General features: G+C 33.6%; 1 protein-coding gene across 5 annotated transcripts; it reads right to left on the bottom strand.

Annotated features, from left to right (window-relative positions):
• Positions 1 to 518: 518 nt before the first annotated feature.
• LOC103572434 (putative mediator of RNA polymerase II transcription subunit 26) lies at positions 519 to 22,439 on the bottom strand. 5 transcript variants are annotated; one of them, XM_008551059.2, is made up of 14 exons: positions 22,163 to 22,439; positions 21,855 to 21,912; positions 20,628 to 20,738; positions 13,612 to 15,379; positions 13,356 to 13,521; positions 13,067 to 13,267; positions 5,448 to 5,571; positions 5,198 to 5,320; positions 5,016 to 5,039; positions 4,883 to 4,915; positions 4,527 to 4,799; positions 3,927 to 4,000; positions 3,727 to 3,742; positions 3,078 to 3,171 (listed from the first exon to the last, which is right to left on the bottom strand). In XM_008551059.2, the coding sequence occupies exons 3-14, from the start codon at positions 20,709 to 20,711 to the stop codon at positions 3,163 to 3,165; spliced, it is 2,895 nt and encodes a 964-aa protein (XP_008549281.1). In that variant the 5' UTR covers positions 20,712 to 20,738; positions 21,855 to 21,912; positions 22,163 to 22,439; the 3' UTR covers positions 3,078 to 3,162. The 5 variants fall into 5 exon arrangements, with proteins under 5 accessions (XP_053597579.1, XP_008549279.1, XP_008549277.1 ...); XM_053741604.1 differs by lacking the exon at positions 3,727 to 3,742 and having other exon boundaries at positions 519 to 3,171; XM_008551057.2 differs by lacking the exons at positions 3,727 to 3,742; positions 5,016 to 5,039 and having other exon boundaries at positions 519 to 3,171.
• Between the last annotated feature and the right edge of the window lie 283 nt (positions 22,440 to 22,722).

Below are 22,722 nucleotides of genomic sequence, written 5' to 3'. Positions count from 1 at the left end.
ACGACTTTAAGATGTCACTTTAAAAAGATTGTGAATAATAAAGTAATATACAGATAAAATTATTCGGAAAGTCGACAACGGAGATGAGTTACAGCAGCTCACAACACGAGAGTGGCCCTCTGAGGGGTCGATCTGTCACCAAATTTTTTTTTCGGGAATCGGTTAGCTCAAACGTTCCTACACCATTCATTGAATTTCAAAACTCTTTATTTTTGCACGACTTATGATGCGAAGCATCAGAGTGTGCTTTTTATTTGAACTACTGTCAGTAAATAATGAAGTCGGTCTTCTTCAAGGATACGAATACGAAGCCACTGCTGAGGATCCCACTCAATTTAAATCCTGATCCATCGATTTCCGGATTTTTCAAACTCATCGACACACCCAGGTTAGTGATTTCAATTATTTTTTCAAAGCTTGGAGGCCGCTGCTGAGGATCCTACTCAATTAAAATAACAATTATTTAAATAAAATGAATATTGTTTTAATTTATTAATTATATTAAGTACTGATCAAAGTTACAATTGATATTCAAAGATCAAGAATTTTATGGATTTTATTGTAGATTGTAAATTTTATTTTCAAATACGGGCTTACAGATTTTTATTTTTATATAAATCTCTTTTACCGTGATATTGGTACGGATAATAATACATTTGTGTCAATGCTGATTGGGTAAATATTTATTTACTCATTACAATCAGATGTTATGTTATGTAATTAAATTTTCTTTTTTTTTATGAAAGTATAATAGTGACATTGAGGTCTGGTAAAAGAGAAATGGAATGAATAGAATAAATATTTTTGAACAATACTACGAAACCTGCTGTATTCCGGTCAATAAATTCAATACACATCAGTTCATACAAGCTTCTAGTTACTTTTTTTTCACTGAATCGTATAGAAATTTCTAATACAAAAAAGCCAAAGCTTTGATATTTTGGCTTTGCACTGATTATTATATATATATATATTTTTTTGTCATCTCTCTTATTCATCATTACATCTTTTTTTAATTATTATCATAACGTACAAAATTCTTTAACATAAAACTTTTATTTCGAGGTAAATTTTAGTTATTGATATATGTTATATTGTCAGAGCGTATTTTATAAATAAGGACGGGCTATTTTACTGAATTATTTTAAATTCAAATTAATTTTTATCATCCCCCGCACTCTAGTATAAGTTTCAATTAGTGTTTAGCCAGTCGGTCAATTAGTTTCTCGTTTAATTTCAGCCCAGAATCGCATGTTTTTTTCTAACCCTCAGAAAAATCGTTTGGCATTCGAGCCACTCATTATGTGTAAAAAAAATCAAACCGTAAGAGATTCTATTAAGTATTCGCGATACAAAACTTTGCAATTCGATATGGAGAATTTAAGAAAATTGAAAAATTAAAATACAGTTTTCAAAAACCGATTCAAAGACATTTCGAATTTTACCGGAATTTTTCTTTTAATATCAATAGATTTTTTAGATTACTCACTCTTTCCGAACAATTTAAACAATTATTTTTTTTTTCAACAAATTTTGATATTTTTGCTATAGAGTAAAAATCATCAAATCCAAATTCGGTCATATAAAAATCGACATATCTTCAAATTAATTTCCAAATCATGTATTTTTATTTTCAAATTTTATAAACTTTCAAACTCAAATTTACAGACTTTGTATAACGAACTAGAATTTTTTCAAAAAATTTTTCCACACTTCCTATAGGACCCGATATTCTATTGGACTCAAATCGTTTCATTTCAACTCCAGACATTCAAACTCAAACTTTCAGTGCAGGTAATTATGGAAAATATTTTTTGGGCTACGAAATAAACCGAAATTTCATACTTAGCGTTACGTCACACCCTCACCCTCCTTTTGTTTAATTCCTCAGCAAATAATCCACTTCTAAATACATCATAAAATAAAGCTCTGACGAAAAAATAATAAATTACAAGACTCTGAGGTGCTTATTAGGCCATAATTTAAGTGTCTGCATTAAATTATAACATCAGTACAATGTGATAATGAATATTAATGATAATATATACAAATAAAATTTAAAACAGCAGGAATTGATAGCAATAAATTAATTATTTAAGTAAATTATTTGTCCCTGTCATCTTACTATCACTATAATAATTAATTATATCTTTATAACCATTTCCAACTAATAATAAAAATAATAATATTTACAAATATAATCTACAATTGAATGACTGTTACGTTGATTGCGCACTTTTGCCTTTGTCTCAACGTACCTTTTTATTTGTTACCAACCATACAATAGAAATTTAAATAACCGAGAGAAAATTACCGGCTCGAAGCCAATCAATTAACCTCGAAAATTTATTGCATTTATTAAAAAAAAAAAAAAGAAAAGAAAGAAAATACAATTGCATGAAAAATAAAAATATTAATTATAGTATTTTGCTCCAATTATTAAAATTCTAATTGTATAGTCGTAACCTCATTTCTTTTTTTTTTTTTTTTTTTTTTGAATACTGTGGAGCAACTATTCAGTAGTTTTCGCGATTACAGAAATAAATTTCAATCGCTTTACTAACGAATTCACAAATATATATATAAACTTTCTTTTATATATACAAATTAAATTTTATCTGCAACTAAAAACATAAAATTTACAAAATGAAAAATTAAATTATTTTTTTTTTATGTAAAATATATATATCTATATATATGTATACAAACTACATAAACAAGCATCAACGTTACGCATTGTGCGATCGATTTATGGAAATATTTGTCTGTCTCGCAACTCGCGTCGTTACTTTTTTTAAAGACGGTATACAAGATTTAGGTACTTCAGACTTTGATTCCTTTGTGAATTCGTCATCGATAATTTGATTCGTTACCGAGTCACGAGATTTTATTATTCTTCTCACTACTGAATTTTGTTGAGTTTGCGATTTATCTTTTTCTAACTCGGTAACTACGTTCGCATTTGAATTAACATTTCCATTAATGTTTCCATTACTGCTACCATTTGGTAAACGATTTGATGCTTGAATTTGTTCATGACGTGATTTAACTGTCCGCGGTCGATCAATCTTGCGATTATTTTTGACATTACCGCTGCTCGTACAATTACTGCTGATTTCTGCAAGCGATAGCGGTCGTTGTGATGATTTTTGATTCCACGTTTCACTCCAACTAAAAAGAACAAAATCATTACTTACTAATCGAGTTTAAAAATTAATTAGCAATTAATTTCCCAGGGTCTTGCACAAAAAAAATGTATTTTTTATTATCAACTCACCCCACACGGCTAAACGCAGCATGAAAAATTATTTAAATGTGAATTTATTACATCCTTTTTTTAAAAATATAATTACTCTAGCGATTTAATATCACACTCATGCTTGTATTCAATTTATTAAATAATTGCACAGGTACTTAATAAATATACATATCATACAAAAGTATAAACTTTGTTATTTAATTTGTTTTTTAAATAAATTATGAATTTACAAAATTAGTCTCAAGTTTTTTCAGCAGAACTTCTAAAGGTCACGTGTTTTTTTTTTCTGACGCATGCATTCTATAAATATAATTATAATGATATATTTTTATATGCATATAGAGGCACTAAAGATATGTGGAGGTAGGAAATAAACGCAAATTAACTAAGTAAGCATAAAACATGATATTGAATGCACACAAAAGAAAATATCCCAATAATAAATCACATGGACTGACGCACTCTACCTTCCCGATCCTGAAGCTGTTTACGAAGAATAGCGCAGGATCGACGATGAACCAGACCAGCAATAACAATTTTTTTACATACATTTAGAGACTATGATCAACATTTTTTATACATGGTATAATGTAATGGTTAGTGGTATGAAATTAATAATAATAATTTATTTTTATTACTGTAAGTAGACATTTAAGGCGATAATTACCTAACGAGAGGCCCCATGCCATTGTCTTGTGGAAATCCTTGCAGTAATGACGGTCCTGCTGATATTGGACGAATCTTTTGACATTCAAGTAATAGATTAATTAGTTAATTAATTGGTAGATTCATTTATTTATTCATGAGATCATCCCACAGTTTAAAATTTTAAATTAGTTAGTCTTAAAATTAAAATTTTTGGCTTTTTATAAAAACTAGATATTTTAGTTTTTAACGACAGCCATTTTGTATTAAAAAAAAAGAAATAATCAATAATTCCTACGCTTAATTGAAACTAAACTTCTAGTCTAAAAGTTTTTTTATTTTTTTTTTTTACTTCAGATCAGTGTAGCCAGATCACTTTTTAAAAATTTATGACACCTACCAGTCACCCGGAATTCATAAAATACGTGTTTAAAAAATATATATATATATATATATATTAGTGTGACATCAACTACCTGAAGAACCCCTCGACAAATAAAAAAAAATGATTAATAGTCTAGTAGTTTAGTTTTTATTGATTTTTTTCCCTACACCCTAAATTTCTAAACGCACTGAGGTGACCTCGTAATAAAATTATAAATATTAATTGATTGAGAAAAACCTTTTCAGTCTGAGTAGCAGCATTAGACATATCTTTAGACGAACTGGCATACGAGATACTACTCTGTGAATCAACGCTGTTTATTAAATCCTGTTGTTTGGCAACTTGCAATTGTAAATTTTGTATCGCTCTATCCTTGTCTTCTAATTGTCCTTGAAGAAATATAACTTGTCTACGTAAATCAGTCAATTCGTCAGCAATATTAAGTGCTCCGTTAGTTAGTAAACCATTCGAATCGGTACCGTCTTCATTCAGATTGTGGAAGAGACCATTCTGTACTCAAATAATTACCATTACCATTAATCATCAATAATTAATAATTAATAACAAATCATTAATAAAAAATCTAAACATACCAGCGAATTGTTGAATGGATTGAGAGTATCCGCCTGTAAAATAAAATTCACAATAAATCGAGTGTCCATTAAATTAAAAATTGACAAATAAAGCAAAAAATAAAATAAAAAAAAAGTAATAAATAAAACGTACCCTCGTCAAATCTTTCTCTTCAGACTTGAAATTGAAAACCGAGAAGACAAAACACAAAACAAATAAAAATAAATGTTAACAAAAAAAAAAGTAAAAGTGAATGCATGATATGAATTATTAATAAAAAAATAAATGAATAAATGAATGCAGTGCAACACATAATTAATTAAAAATACAAGTACCTCCTGAATGATGCGCATAAGTTTCAATAACCCGGTCTTTATGTAAACGATATCCTGCTGGTAGTTGCATCGCTCTAGCCTCGGGCTTCCTTCGTCGCCGGAGTCAAGACTCGGGGATTGACCCTGTTATTATTATAATAATTGTAATTAAGTATTTAATTAAAATTTTCCTTGGTCATCAATCATCAATCATTAAGTATCGAGTTAATTAATGACGAAATTAATGAACTAGGTGTTACGAATGACTTACGTTTCCTGTTAACACCGGCCTGAAAGGACTGGCAACCTGTCGGGTTCGCACGCTATCCAAAGAACGCGGTGAATCGGTGCCAGTTCTGCTGCGCAACAGTCGGGATGTTCTTGCACTGCCGATTCTGGATCAAACAAATGCACACTTTATATTATTGTTCTATTAATAATAATAATAATAATAACAGCAACATATTTCCACATAGAATTTATGTTGTACACAGGCTCAGGTTTAAATTAAAATAAAAGCATCAAATGTTTTAAACAAAGAGGATACCTTGGGTCAACTTTTCCCCGACTAGCGGCTGGAAAATTTGTTATTATTTTGGGTTGTCTAGGAGGCGGAGATCCACCAGTCGGTGTCGTGCTTTCGGATGACAATCCCGAGTCTTTTCCCTCAGTATGGTCATTTAGCCTTAAATTATTAAACTCGAGTGCATTCACTAAACTGTCAGAGCGAATTTTAGCTCGCGGAATCAAAGTGACACGTCTTTTGGCACCTTTGTCTTCGGGATTAGATGCCATCGCTTATTTTATTTTATTCTGTTTTGTTTATTTATAACAGTGGAGTAGAGTTTAGTCGTGAGCTGATCATGCTGAGAAATAACTGTACTGTGTGAGTTTAAGGAGAGTGAGATGATAGTTAACTGAAACAAGAGGCCGGTTTAAGGCTGGAGCTGACTCATCTCAATCCCACATAAAACTGTTCCTCTACTCGATACATTATTAAGCGATGGCTTAATTTAAACAGCTTATCCAATCATTAAGCATTTGAAACTTTAGAGGCCAACTAAACTCGAGATGAAAAGACCTGTCATACAACGGCTGTAATCTTAGACTCCGCGTCATATAAATTACGGTATAGTATTCAAAGTCAAGGTCTTTGTTTATATTGCTCTCAATTTATTAACGTTACTTAAATTAAATTTATTTAATTACTATTGCAATTAATTTTATTTTTACACTGTCCACTTTACGCAATGCGACAAACGCGGCAGGATCTGATAAACAATTGCGCGGTATTTTATTTTATTCTATTTGTTTATTTACTTGTGTGTTTTATTATTATTTCAGTCTACTGGATTTAAATAAAATGAAGCTTAAGAGACCGACGCGAGAAAACTGCGGAGCTGCACCTGGAAAGACGGAAAATCGCTCGCGTTAATTTTCGCGCAAGCGCCTCCTGGAGCTGGCTCGGGCGCTCAATATTGTACTCGGATTCTCTAGGGGAAAATAAATGAGAGCATTTTCAATATCCAATAAAATTCATTACATTAAAGTCTTATCAATAAAATAATATTATTTTTTGGTAAGACAACTTAATTATTTATTGTTTAATTTAAATTTACATAAAGAAATTAATTTTTAAAAAAATAATATTTAATAACGACCTTGACTTTGGAAGGAATGGCGCAGACTGCAGTATCCCATCCCCATAAAAAATCAGCAGACCGCAAGAGCCAAAAGAGCACTTTGCCACTTAAATAAAATAAAAAAAGTCAACCTCTGATGTGTAATTTTGGTATCCCAGCAACCAAATCGCTCGATTCTTGTGCCAAAAACTCAAGTCACGCTATATTATGCAAACTAATTTATTCTTATGTTTATTTATTGTTATTATCATCAGTATATATACCGCGGAGGATTTTATACGCGATAGTCTGCATTAAAAAAAAAGTCGCGGGTTAACCGCGAGCAGAAAAAAAATTAACGTCCAGCAATGATAGGATTGTTTTACAAACGCACGCGATATCACATCGTCCTTGTCCCAGAAAAAAAAATTACACGATGTAAGCCAGTAATTAAGGTCATCGACTGTTCTTATAGGCCGCAGCCTATATTAGATGCTCGTCAATAATTACTGGACTTAATCACTTATTCCTCAGGTCCATCGACCATTCGGGTGAATTATTAAAGTCAATTTTGGAGTTAATTGGGTCCTAAATAAATAAATAATTAAAATTATTATTAGCAAGTGAGCAAGTGAGCGAGTGAATAAGTGAGTGAGTTAGCGTGAGTACGGTAACTAAATAAATAAAAAGGAAGGATTGAGTAAAAGAAAGCAAAATGGCGCAACCGTACAAAAGAATAAGTTGATACACCGACTGGGCAACTAGTGACGCTCTAATTAACGAATAAATAACTCGGATTATTTTTCCCAATCATGTAACAAAAGCTTTTTCACGTTCTTCCTGCGCCGACTTGAGAATCTTTCAACATTCCTCATTATTTTATATAACAGCCGCTCTGTAAACAGACTGATCACTAAAACACCGTCAATGTCATCGACCTGCTGATTGTTGTCATAAAAAAAAACATTCGTTCTTGGAATAAACGACACTGCTCACAATATTTGACCTCAATGCCAGACTTAGCTCAACATCTAGACCAAAAAAAATAAAATGATTCATTTATACCTCGACGATTCTATTCCGTGTGATATTTAAACCAAGTAACGGCCTACCGCAGCACAGCAGGTGGTATAAAAAAAATAAAGCCTTGGTTTCATTAAGTTTTTATTTTTAAAACCAAATACTAGCTACTACATTGTTATTGTTAGTCATGCTTTAAATAATCAGTAAGCATGAATGAGTTATTAAATTATGCTTTTCATTCTACAGACATGCTAATCAAGTACAAAGAAAGCCGTGTCCGAAGCTACAAGCAATCAATTCTATTGTTCATTATCATTATTATTATTATTAATAATAAAAATTATCAAGTCAATTAATATGTCCGTGGATTTATCGGGAATGAAATCTTCGGACACGCGCCCACTTGTACGGACAAAATTTAATGATCCGAATTACAAATATTTATATGCATATTTTTAATTTCTCAGATGCATTGCATGTATATGTTTACTTATATATTTTATTTATAAATATAAAGGTAGGGGGGATGCAGATATTTTTCGATTATTTACCCATTGGCTGAAGCTACAGAAGTAACGAGTTTAGATCCGGAATACTGGACAGCTGGTTCCTTCATTGTTGTCTTGACTTTTTTGTCCTCAATAACTTTTTTCATAAGTAGTATTTACTTATTTACGTATGTTTATATATTTAAATATATCTACTTGAGAGCAGATTATTTTACAAGTCAAATATTTTTCACAATAATGGTAATAGTGAGCACTGGCTACAGTATCATCACTAGTCAAATAATTTTTTTACTCCACACTCGAGTGTTTCACTTTAAAGTCACCAAGTGAGTACGTATAATTTTCTCAGGCACGACTTATTGTTGTTGTTACTCTTTGTCATTGTTCGTGATATATAAATATATATATGTATAGCAATTTTCACTGGTTATTGTCCTTTTTTTATTTATTTTCATTATTTTCCGTCCAGCAGATTAAGAGATCAGTAATTAGCACTCTCACGCCCATTAATTATTATTATTCATGGAATATTAACGATCACGATCACAATCACGATCGAATAAATTGATAAATATTATCATTTACAAGCTGCTCGACAATATAATTAAAAAAATTTAATTACTCTTAATCAACGTCTCGGCTGAATATTTTATGGAAGATATTTTTAAAATTTAAAATTTTAATACTATTGGAATGGAAGTTAATTAATTGAATCCTCACTATGACCCGTAGAAAAACATCAATCAGCTAACAATAAATTTTTAAAAAAATTTCTCTATCACTATTATCTATTGCACTGAATAAATTCAATGACTCATTACTTAAGTGGTTCTTGATATGAAATTGGAAAAATATTAATTCTTATCGTATCTACTGATTAATTGGATTAGTATATAGTAATTTAAAAAATGAAAATATATTTTTCAAAATTTTGTGCGCCGAATGAAAATCTTTTTAAATTTGAATCGGATTTATTTGAAAGATTGATTAGTTAATTAGTAAATCTATTTCTAATGGAATGGCACTCTACTCGGGTGACAGAAATTTCCTGTCCTGAAAAACCCTCGCCCGAGACACGATCACTAGCACCTGGTGTTATTAGCGGAGTTAGTCATCAAGGGAGGGCTGGTGAGTGTTTGCTAGTTAGGATAAGTCAGTTGATAGTAGTCCCCACCCGTAGCCTCCTCATCGTCGGTTTTCAATTGCTTGACTCGCTTAATTAGTGCACTAGAACACAAAATAACTACCTCTCAATCGACGGTCATCCAATACTTTGATTGTTTTTTTAAAATATTTTTATTCAAATGCAAAGTCCGGGGTTTTAATTACTATTCGGTACAAAGCCAGTTCTAGCCCGAGGTACTCAAGGACGACGATTATATTGTATTTTGTGATTTAAATATTAATGCAGAACCCAAAGCTAGCTTTTATTTTTAAATTTTTTATGATTTAACTTTGATGAAATTCATGCTTGCGATTTTTAAAAATTACATTTGCAACATACATGCAGTTTAAAAATAAGCATCAGAGGATTTAGATTTATAGGAGCAGGAATAATAAATATATATATATACTTTTATATATTTAAATTGAAAGGGACAGAAAAAAATAGATAGGGTGTAATTTAATCAGACATTTGACTTTTAAAACTTGATACCAATTAACGTAATTGAATGCCGGTAATTCAATTTACGATACCGTAAAATAATTATTTTGCGCAGACGCGTCAGTTTAATTAATAAATTCAAGTGGGTGTAAAAAAAATTTTAAGGTTTAGTAAAAATATTAAGAGTTAACTAAAAGTGTCGAAAAAAATTGAATGAAGTGGAGAGCACTCTGGCAATTTGGTCTGTTGATTAAATAAGAGCACTTGGGGTTTTATTCTTTGGTATAAAAGGTAAATTTTTTTATTTTTCACAGTGAAAATGAGGGAGTCAATGAATAAACCATAGAATCGACTACAGGAAGCTGATACACTGGAGCGAGTGAACCGAGAGTCAAGAGCGAATGAACCACGACGACCCTAACAAACCCGACAGCCAGACTACTCGCGGTCGCGATATCTCCGACAGCGAGTTTAGCACTAAAGTCAGCGTGGTGTCTGAAAATATACCAAGCGGTGGGTTCGATCGTAGCGTAGTTATGCCGTTGCTGTACGCGTCAACCACCGGCTGCGCCGCCAGCTAACCGTTCAATAGCTTTTAGTAGTAGGGAGTATTATTATATAGATAGATGGATTTTACAACTATACAACTATGTGTATAAATATATAGTTATATCTATATATAATGGTAGTAAGTACTACCATACTACTACTATAATATTGCGGGCTATATAGAATATCAGTGATGCAGATTGTGGAGTAATATCGCTTCCTCGTGCTCTATAACACTTTCTATAGTTACACCGACTACATTATGCTCCAGAGCGATTGTTTTATTTGCCGTGGTATGGATTCGTGACTCATAACGTGAACACGTCAATGAGACACGAGCCATGAGACACCACTCTGATGATTCAGTTTGTTTATATGTTAAATAATTTAAAAGATGGAAACGTGAAAAACCGGTTGGATTTGAATTTTTCTTGAGAATTTAAATCTAGACAAATAACTCAAACTTGTTTTTAATAGTTTGTTTAAAAAAAAAAATTATGATAAAAATTTAAGTTTTTTAAATTTTAAATCGAATTATTTATTTGAAAAAATATAATTTTTTGATTCTAGGTATGCTGTCCTTTACTTTTCATTTATTTGTAATGAAAGAGGGTAATCTCTAAATTGTTGTGAAATTTTATTTTTATTTTTTGAAAATAATAGGCTTCGAAAAAATAAAAAATTTATTAAGTCCGTAGCATTATCGTGTATTTTACATAAATTTTTTATCAATAAATAAAAGTTTTTGTTGTAAAACTTTTAATTTAATTAAATATATAATTCAATTTTTTTACGATTACTTTGATAAGAAATTTAATACAGATTAGAGTACACGCTAGTTTAGATTAAATTACAAACCCATCAAGCTATCACAAGTTTTTACATAAAATATTAATTGCTAATAGCCCCAAGATAATTAAATTTTTCTGCATGTAAAATTTATGAAATAATCTTGAATTATTTAAAATTCAAATTTGTTAAGCCAGTATATTTTTTTAATATTTATTAAAATTGATTATAAGACGTTTTTATGAGCTGCATGATGAAGGATGAGTGTAAAGCTGCATATACTTCTCGGAAATTCAATAACTGTCTTAGAACATACAATAAATATGTAAAGTTTATAACATTAGTCGATGACCTGGATACAAAACCGTTTCCCTGCTATAGTCGACATAGAACACAAGCGTTTTTGACGAGAATGAAAAACAGGCATCATAAGTCGCTCTATAGAACTTCTTTGTCTGTCGTAAAACAAAACCATCCTTGAATTGATTACTCTATCAAAAAAGTCCACATGGGAATCCAGCCTAGATTCCTATGTGAGTTTCGATATGCCATTTTCGTATGGGTTCCCATATGACTTTCTATAGAGATATTAATCTGTTCTTTTATTCATATCTGCGTATCAATAGACTATAGACATAGAATCCCAGATATTTCGGATTCTATAGAAATTACGTAAATATAAACCCAGATTCCTATATGAATTTTTCACAAAGGAATCCATATATCCAAGTTCCTACATGGTAATCTAGATACTCATGGTTTCCTACATGAATTCTCATGTAAATTCATACACTCCTATGGTAATTTCTATAAATTCTTTCATAAATCCATACTTTTCTATATGGATTCCTATGGGTTCTCATGCAATACCACATGGATTTTTTCGATAGGTTACTTCAGAACATCTCTATCCCAAACCACTCTCGTCAAGCTCAAGCTATACTCCGAAACTTTTCTACCCAATTACAAGTCTATCCGAAATAAAATTTTTCACTACCGATTTAACTAGAAAATCATCAGTAACTGAAAAAACACATGAATTTCCATGTTTTCTCAATTACTGATGATTTTTTAGTGAAGAGGGGTCTGAACTTTATTCTCTATCCCACTCGTCGACGAACGATACTATCCTTGTTGCACTATCTGTTGTACTATCTAATATTTTTGGAAAATGAAATCGTAGATTGCTAGTTTATAGAGAAATGTATCGAGTCTCGTTCTTAATTTTGCGTTTAGAGGTTTTGTTTGAGAAAAATCTTGGACAAAAATTACTGTAGATCCCTTGAAGTCGATAATGGATAGTGTTATTTCGAATAGTCTTGTCGTTGGATAGAAAAGTTTCGGAGTAAAGTTTGAGCTTGACGAGAATTGTTCTGGATAGAGATGTTTTCAAAGATAGTTTTGTTTTACGATAGGCATATTTGAGGAAGAGAAATGTTATGGAGCCTGCGCATAGAGAAGTTCTAGAGCGACTTGTAATAATTCCAAAAACCAACCTTCGTCGTATCAAAAAAAAAAATGCTGCCGTATAATAACAATAAATATTATGATAAGTGTGCGGGATATTGACTAAAGGACAACATAAAGCTAACAATAAATAAGCTTATTTACAAATTTAAATAAAATTCTGTAAAGCGTAAAAATAATTCATATAAATATTTATGATCCATGGCTTGTCTGAATCATTGATAAATAAATTTTTTATAGATATAAATTTATATTCGCCGATTTGAAATACGATATTGAAAAGTCATGGACCACGATTTTTTATGATGGATAAATAAATACATACCCAGATTCGGAGATTTGTTGATTGTTTATGTTGTTGTTGTTGCTGGAGATCAAATTGTTGTTTGTCAAATTTGAGTTTGAAATTTGAGGATGAGTTCCTAGTAGTGATGACCACTCTCTCATTACTTCCTCGCCCTGGGCTTCTAGTTCCGAGAGGATTGTCGCGTCGTCCATTTCATGAATTGCTGGACTTGATTCAAATCTAAATAAATATTATATATTCATGATAATTATTTATTAACTGATTGATTGAATCGTTGGGTTAAAAATTACTGTCAAAAAATATTTACCTGCGATGAGGTTCATCATAAGAGCTGGTTTCACTGCGTTCATAATCCAGCATCATGTCATCTGATGTTATTGATTCACAGGGTGACAGCGTGTCAACGCTACCGGTTCTGCTGATTCTCCGGCAATTTAACGGACTGTTTTCAATATTTTTAGCTTGAATGGAATCTGAAAAAGATATTTAAAAATATAATAAATGAATACTACTCGATTGAGAGTAAAAGCTACGTTTGGAGTAAAAGTAAATAGACAACTTACGGGTCTTGGTAACAGGTTCCATCAGAGTGTTGCTGCTGTCGGTAACTTGTCGACTCATACGACCGGAGTGAGTTTCATGAGCGGTCCGCATTGTGTCGTCGAAGGTCAATCCAGGTTGGTCTGCGATTTCGTCATCGAAGTATTCTCTGCCTTCGGAGAGACTCAGGGAATTAGAAGCGTTTGTCGGAGTACCTGGGGAGTCATCGTCGGCAATGATGCCGGGGCTCTTGTCAGCGAGGATTTTTTCTTTCTTTGAAGCCTGGCCGTCAGACTGGGTGATACTGGCGGTCAGGCTGTCGACGAGACTGTCTACGGGTGAGGTCTCGTCGTCGATAAGAGTAGTCGAGGACGCGGCAGCAGCAGCGAACGCGGGATCCTCGATGGTGAGCATCACTGAGCGCAGAGTGTTCTTCGGGAGAGACAGAGGGGTGACAGAGCTCTTGGGCGCTGGGATGGAAATTGTCTTGAGATGCTGTTGAATGTTGTTAGCACGGCACTCGTCGCTGGAACTGAAAGAGTACTCATCGGCCATTGCCTCGCCGTGTCCGTACTCGGGGTCGTCTGAGCTGGGAGGACTGAAGTCAGACTTGATAGAGGGAACTTTTTCAGAGCGCGAGCGGTCCTTGAAGACCTTCTCCTCACCCAGACCCTCGTCGTAGCCTTCTGACGAGGTCGTTGACATCGAAGTTATGGACTCTGTTGTACAGTACCTGTTGTCCTTATTATTTGTTATTCTCTGGTGGTACTGGCTCGTCCGTTCGCGCACCAATCCCGTGTTGAGATTTACGCTGGCAAACGTCTTTGGCAAGGGTATCACTGAGATCTCAGTGACAGTGTTGTCATCATCAACGTCGCGCACATCAAAACTCTTGCCATTAACGACCATTCTCAAGTTCCGGGGCCTCACTTGTATTCGTCTGACTGCAGATGCGCCATCAAGATAATCCATGCCTCCGCTGTTGCCGTTCCCACCTCGAATTGATGTCTGTTCGTGCTCGATTAAATAACCCGGCTGACTCCCGATCCCAGAGTCCTCAGTTCCCGAACCGGATTGTGAGCCCGCGGAACTTTTCGATGCCGTGGATACTTTTCTATTTTGATTGGCAACTGTTTTGGCAATCTTTGGGTTCGTGTCTGCAACGCGGACCGCGTATTGTGGCAACGGAAGATGACTCGTGTGCAAAGTGTACTTACTAACCGGTTCGGGAATATTAGTCACCCTGCGGTTTATCTCAGTCGCGTTGTTCGAATGACTGTAGGCCGGTGGATTGTTGACTGGCGAGGGCCTCAGCTTGGCACTCGGTGGAGTAGCATACTGCTGATTCCTCGCAGATGATCGCGGGACGTGAGTTTGCTCTTGCTGATGCTGTTGATGATGTATTTTATCCTGATTAAAGTGACTTGCACTGTGACTGGAACAAATGTCCGCAACTTTGTCGGTATATTTAGCAGCTTGAGGCTGACGAAAGCCGAACCGATTCATTCGCACGTTACCAGCGACTACCTCTTTCTTGGGCGGTGCCAGTCGCGGTGTTGATCGTCCAGACGAGGCACTTTGGACACGCTGGTGTCGTTGGTCATCGTCATCTACAATGCGTCTTCTTACCTGCTCCGGACCGAGCGACTTTGACCGCTGGGGTATTTCGTCTTCGTAATTTTTTATCGCCTGACGATTGCCATCCTCGCGAGATCTTCTACGAAATCCAAAAGATATGGCGGTGCCTCGTGTTTGCGGCGCGCCTCTCTTCGGCGCACCTTTGCCGTCGTCCTGAAATAAAAAACCACATAATTAGTATCGATTTAATTATTTATAGGCAAACAATATTTATAATAAAATTATTTGTACGTCAAAATTAAAATAACAAATAAATTATCAGACAAAATGAACGCATACTGTACAGAGTTTTAGAGAACAGAGCAGTATATCTTTAACCCGAAAATTATAAACCAAGTGAAGCGATTTTTCTGAATAAACCCACACTGTCTAGAAGCGAAATCTATTTCGAGTGGCAAATCCCATGCCAGTTAAGAGTCCACATGACAGTATAGTCTGTCAGCACACTCTAAAAACATAACGACCAGCACGAGAAGAGACATGACTCACTATAATATTAACATCAACCTATTAAGTGTGCTAATAATTTCCTTGTTTATTTACTCGACAAATTTAAACACTTATACATTTATATTACTCGTAACAATAACAATAAATAAATGATAATTGCATAAACAAAAACAATTGTCACATCACTTTCTTACCGCCGTAAAACTGCTGGCGCAATCTTTCTCGTTGTCCATATCATTGTCCTCTTTATAACGCAATCCATATCGATAATCCATGTCTCTGGCAATAACAAACTGCCGTAGGTGATATGATGGATGACGACTTGGCAAACAGTCTTGCGTAGTTGCTAACGATTTAATCCATTTCTCTTACTCTCCTCATTTCCCTACCACTATTTATTTAAATATTTGTATACTCTTTTGACGTTTATATATTTTTTTTATATTTTCTAAGAACGTAATCACGCAAGATAATTATCACGTTACCAACCAAGGCCTAGTGGATCTTGCAATCTCAACAAAACTGAGTTTCTTATCGCGGGATTCGCAGTGGCGTAGAAATCACTGACGATGTGGGTGATTTAAATAAATTATAATTTAACTGGTGACAGTATGGCAAAGAGTGTGTTGATGATGTCACATCTTTGATGGCCACCAAGAAGACGAACCCGTGGATACAAGAGTACACAAGAATGCGCCTCTATTCCGAGGTTTCGTCGCGGTTACGCACACAAACGGATAACCCTGGCCAGTCGACGGATAAAAAGAGGATCGATTGGACGCAACGCGCCGGCGTCGCGACGCCACTGCGCGAACGCGGATCAAGAGGACTCTATAACTATCGTAGAGCAAATAAAATATCCCAGAATCCGCTTTTATTAAGAAAAAATATTTTAAAAACTACCAATCGATATCATTATTATTTTTTTTATCCTGGCATAAATGCTCCAGATGTTCTGGTCCCATTTTACAGCAGATGCAAACTGATTAGGAGTGAAATAAGTTTTATTTTATGATAATTTAATTTAAATGTCAAGTTTAATTATTTTTAGTATAATAATAAAAAGGTAATCTCGTAAAACGATCAATGAAAATGAGAATGTACGGCTTCGACGTAAAATAAGAGTCTTCACGAGTAGTATAAACTAGAGAGAAAGAGTTTCTTTAATGCTATACAAGCAAAAAAAAATCCTGACAGAGTCTTTACTCGTTTAAATTAGGGACAAGAGGAGATAAGAGTGTCAGGTTGAGAAGAGGGTTAGTTGGAGAAAGAATTAAAGGGGAGCAAAAGAAAATAAAGAAAGTAAAGGAGGGAAGGGGCCGCGGACGGCATTCGCGAGAAGATGACTCACGTGGTCCGGCCGGCGCCACCAGGAATCGATACCCGGAGAACTGCGCCATCGTGACGCCTAAAACACATTCACGTTATGGTTCTGCGCTCTCACCTGACTATCCAATCGATAGTGCAGGTTGTTATGCCCTCCGAATCCTCTTCGACCTTTACCTTTTCTCTTTATCCCTCCGCGTCTCCTCTCTCTTCACTTATCTATACCTTTTGTACTTAAATTAAATCTGCACACGATAAAGTTTATTGTCGCTCAATCTTCGTTTATGTGCAATAACAATTTATGTCAGCTTCTGCAGTATCCGCATTGCGAAATTCAGTAAATTGCCATCCAAATGCCAGCATTTGCGAGGGAAAAATAAGTTTTTCGTTTTGGAGTACAGGCTAAAAATAATTAACTCCGGAAGGAGTAGTGGGTATGAGTTAAAACAGGAAAACGCAAGAAAGCGAGTCTAATAAATTTTAACTCTCGTATAATTAACTCCTAATTAAGCTATTGCATATTATAATTTACTTTTTGACTAGTGAATTTAAAATATAAATATAAATATATTTTCATTTATTTAGATTGTCAAGCACTTTCTATTCTTAATATTTATTTTATTTCTTCCATCCTCTCACTCTGCTCGTATACTATTTTTAATTCCAATTATTGTGCTTCCGGTGAAAGAGCATCACACCCGCGATATATAAATAAAAAAAAAATAAATAAATAAAAATAATAAAACAAATATCTATATATACATATATATTAAAACTTCATTAAAAAAAAAGTGGGTATTTAAAAGACAGTTACTACTAAATTTACATATGGCCTCAATACCGTCAATCTAGAAAGTAATTTACGGATTGATACTCATCGTTTTGTTTTTTTTTTTTTTTCAGACAATAAAAAATTGTTTAATGAGGATGAGGACGAGCATGAATATGGGTACGAATGTATGAGAAAATATTACAATGACAGTATACAGAATAAAATAAAGGCCCTAAAGGACAATGAACCTCATAAATATGAACTTGAACCCAATGTAAGGCGCATGCGATCACCTGCGTCACCTTTTACTGACAGGAGTTATTGCCTCTACTCCCCGACGCGATCTAATGAAGAAAGACCAGAGTCTAAGCCAAAGTTTAATGTAATAGATTTAAGCAACATACAGTTGTGGCTGGTATTTCCCTTTCCTACTTACAACGAATGTTATTACAGGATAAGAAGGCATGCAATACCAAGCGGAACGTATTTAAAATATCCATACGCTTACGATCCTATCGCAAAGCCTCTCTCCTGTATTGTATATATTGTGTACCTTGTACATAACGGTTCACAGGAGTAAGACCTCTCGGGGAATCTCAAGGAGAAATTTAATTTTTCTCACTGAGACCCTCGGTACTGTTTTAATACGAGCTACGAATACGAATACGAATACAAGTACGGGTTCGAGTACTTAAATTGCCTTGAATATATACACACTTAATCGTCCCACGCTCTTTAGAGTTCACGAGCTCTACTCTTCCTCTTTCAAACTCAAATAGCTTTTACTGCTGTGTATAAATATATAAAGTGAGCATATACAGTAATAGTAAGACGCTAAAATTACCGTTTGAATATCGACCCTAGTCTCAACTCAAAATCCTCAATCACAACTATTAGGTCTAAATGCCAATTTATCGATTTTTAATTATAAGTAAGATCTCAAAATCCTCAACGAATGAAAGTTATATATATACTTCGGACTTTTAAAAATTTTTGATAGAAAAAGGAGGGAAAAGATTCAAATGTGGATAAAAGTATTCCTGTATGTTTTGAGTATTTTGAGGCTCTACTCCAGATTATGTTATTCCAATTTAGTCATCAAAGGGGTAAAATGGGTCATAACCACTACTTTGAGTGTTAAATTAGGATAACTTTCTATGCTGTTGTCAATCTTCAAATTCCAAATTGATCCTCAAAAACCTCATTAAGAACTTTGAGACTTAAATTCGAATTTGTTTTTCGACGCGGGAAAAAAATATTTTAACAGCTTATTTAAATAAAGTCGCACGAGCATGCGATAAATTCCTGTCCGGGTTAATCTCACAGCTGAATGATAAATAGTTTAATAGATGATAATGTAAATAAAGTAAAATTTTTAAAGATACAAGTGTTTCACACTTGTTTGTACCTCGGTCGAGAAAGCGACGATGATAAGTAAAATATAACTAATGGCTAATGTTATAATTATAGTGTGGGAGAGTATTTCATTTTCACATAAAAAAAATGTGTATATATAATAGTAGAGTGTGTTGAGTAGATATATTTGCTACGCAATTAACGGTTGAATTAACTCGGCTTGGATCTCGGGTATCGATACACATAACGCGCGTATGGATACCGTGACAAACGCTTGGCTGATCACGCGATAAGGAATTCATTATCCATCGTGGTTAGATTATGCAGATCATTAAGGCAGGCACTTTTAATTATTGTATAGTTATCGCTTCTTAATTAGCTTTTTATCTGCAAGCTTGTACGGGAGTTTATTATCAACAATAATTTTGAATAATATAATAATAAATAATAATGAAATACTAATGCGAGAAGTAAAGAGAATGAGATCGCGAATTAAATGAGAAATCGGCGACTGCTGATGCTCGGCTTGAAAGCAGGTCACTTATCTGTCCGTACGGAGCAATACTGTACCGATTTACTCGGTGATTGTTCCTGATCAGCAAAAAAAAATTTTACTTTTTTTATGTAGAAAAATATAAACTGCAGTCCCGTTGAAAGGTTGTATGTAATTGAGTACTTTCGATTACAGATTACAGATGTGATATCATTAATGTAAATGATAAATAATATAAATAATAATAAGTATGGGAATGTAGTTTATGGCTCTGACTCCCACAGATCGGCATTCCAGTATTTATATTGGCGTGGCTCGATGCCTTGAAATCCTGCCTGTATCACTTTCAATATCTTTGAGATGAGATAAATTCAATTGAAAGCATGACTGACAAGTTTTATGATATTACAAGAAATAAAATAACTAAATAGCTTTACTTTTGTTCTTGTTTTTACTCTTGTTATTAGTCTTGCTCCTGCTCTTGCTCTTGTTCTTAAAGTTTTATAAGACTGATATATAATACGCAACATCATCTTCAGTTTCATCCGTTTATGATCCAACAAAGAGTGGCATTAATTAAATTTCATTGAGCGTGAATCACGCGACGTGTTACGTCTTTAGATATTTTTTAACTTTAAATAAAATTCGAGGAAGTTAAATTATTTTTTAAAAAATATAGTAAAGCCCATGTGATTTAATGGCAATCATGCTGAACAGTAATTGGATTGTCGGGTGTCAACATCTGTAACCGATCCTACAAATAACTCAGTGGTTTTACGCTAATGTAAGTTTACTTAACTTAAGAGCTGTATATTGTGGGTTGCATTATGTTTATATATAAGAATAAATATAAGTCGTCAAGCGAGTAAAAGGTCGACGCACTCTCAGCATTTGTATGCCTATAGCTTCCTCGTTCCGGAATGAAGAACAAAAAACAAATCCCAAGACGCACAGGGTGAATTATCTTATTTCGTTGTTGCTGCTGTTGTAATAAATAATTTTACCTGATTCTTGGCGGGCTTGTCCATGATTCGGTACGACGATGCGGCGATAACAGCGCCCGCCTTACGAGACACGCATTGCCCCATATAGATAGATCAGCTTCTCTGCACCACCTGTTAAGTAATTTTTAATTATTAATAATGGTGATTATTATAATTAACTACAGCGACACTAACTACTCAATTACCATCACCAGTTTAATTACGCAAACACCTTTTGTAATGAGTCCAAGTTATTGCAATTTAAATATTTAATATCAATGCTAAATAGTTTACTCTATAGATAAAATCAATACGAAGCCAGTGGCGCCTGATTTGTTGTTTATTTATATTAAATTATGTCATACTATTTTTCCAAAGTGCTTAGTTTTATTAAATTATATTTTAGTCAAGTAAACATGCATGGAAAAAAATTTATCGAGTCAAGAAAATATTTTGGAAGACAAACGGTTTCGGGAACCAAATTAAGATTTTTTTTAGCCAAGAGAATTTATCTTCGTCTGAGGAGATTTCGATTCTATTCAAAAAAATTTAAGTTTTTAAACAAATTTTCTTAAATTAAGAATATTTTCTTTCAGTTGAGAATTTTTTTTTTGCGTGAATTTTAACGCACAGAAAAAAAATATTTTTTGACAAAATTTTTTCTTGCGCAAAAAAATATTTTTTTTATGTGCAGATACCGAAAGATAACTGATGGCAATCTTTAACAGCTACTTAACTTGTTTTCTCGTATCAACGCTTGTAATTAAAATTAATTTGCTAGCTTAGGAATGAATGAATGAATAAAAAAAATAAAAATATGAAATTAATAACAGAAGCTAGAAATATGAAGATTTAAAAATACATTTCAGAATCACTCAGTGTTAAATTGAAGGAACTTTGACCATATAAAATAACAATTGAGTACGGATAAGAGTAAATTATACGCTTTCTCAAGAATGTGCAATAGAAAAAACAAAAGTTTAAATAATGATGAATAAAAGTTAAGTGGTTTACACATTTACATGTAGATATATAATGACGGAGATGATAAATTGTCGTTAATTAAGCGTGTGAGTATGCATGACTGATGTGTGGATTAGGTGAGACAAGAGAAAGTTATAAGACATGTTGACAGTTTTGTTGATCATCTGACAATCGTATAATCGATTTATTATATTTCTGTTATTCGTTAATTTACCCAACCCTTGTTCCATATTTTTAAATTATCTTTTTTCCGGATTTACTCACAAAAATGATAATCGACGGTCTTGAGTGCCAAGTTTAATGTAACGATTTCTTAAAACCGCTGAAAAAAAATAAATTGTTCATTCCAACAGATTTTATATGAACTTTTATGACAAAAAGTAAATAAAAAAATATAAATAAGTAAATAAAGATATGATGAGTAGACAAAGTAGCTGATGGTGTCATTGAATTTGCGAGCGATGCACGCAGACGTCTATTGATTTCAAATGGAGTAATCGAGGATAAAGAGACGAGGCAAAGTTCAACCTGTTCGGGGCAGGTTGGTAGGAAAAAAAAATTAGAAGACGTACCTTTTCTTATGGAGCTAATTTTTTCGGGCAGCTCACGGGAATTCGGTGGATACATTATAAAACCGTGATTAAACAGTTAAATTTGACAGCGCACACAAAGTGTAAGCATCGCACACGATTTATATTTATTACTTTAAATACTAATATATATTATAAAGTGTCTCATTTATTGCCAGTCCTGCTGCACTTAACTAACACTTGTCTTTCTTGTTTCTCGTATCTTTTTATGTACACGAAATATCAGTACGAGTACTACCGAGCGCTGTGTACCACCTGTCATTCGAATATATTCGATAGGACAGAACATGCGTCGTGACGTCACCCCACTACACCGAGGCCGCGGAAACGCCCGAAGACGCCGGAAGTTTTACGGAAATTACCGATTTCAAAACGGGCGGAGATTAGAAATTTAAATTTCGCGCCATCTGTCAAAATTTTGAAAATTTATTTGACAGCTGACGTTCTTCATTGTCGGCAGATGATAAATTTCTTTTTATCATTAGGTGATAAAAAAACCCGCGTAATTCAAATATTTATTTATGGAAATTTAATTATTTGTT

The sequence above is a fragment of the Microplitis demolitor genome, chromosome 8 (genome assembly GCF_026212275.2).
Source record: "Microplitis demolitor isolate Queensland-Clemson2020A chromosome 8, iyMicDemo2.1a, whole genome shotgun sequence".
Classification (NCBI taxonomy): Eukaryota; Metazoa; Arthropoda; class Insecta; order Hymenoptera; family Braconidae; genus Microplitis; species Microplitis demolitor.
The sequence above is the reverse complement of the archived record's forward strand: the minus strand, read 5'-3'. Positions and strand labels throughout refer to the sequence as shown.

Coding starts and splice junctions, on each gene's coding strand:
- LOC103572434 (XM_053741604.1), bottom strand. CDS start 20,711: ATGGGGCAATGCGTGTCTCGTAAGGCGGGCGCTGTTATCGCCGCATCG. Junction 13,522..13,611: donor GGAACCTGTTACCAAGACCC/GTAAGTTGTCTA, acceptor TATCTTTTTCAG/ATTCCATTCAAGCTAAAAAT. Junction 13,268..13,355: donor TATGATGAACCTCATCGCAG/GTAAATATTTTT, acceptor ATATTTATTTAG/ATTTGAATCAAGTCCAGCAA.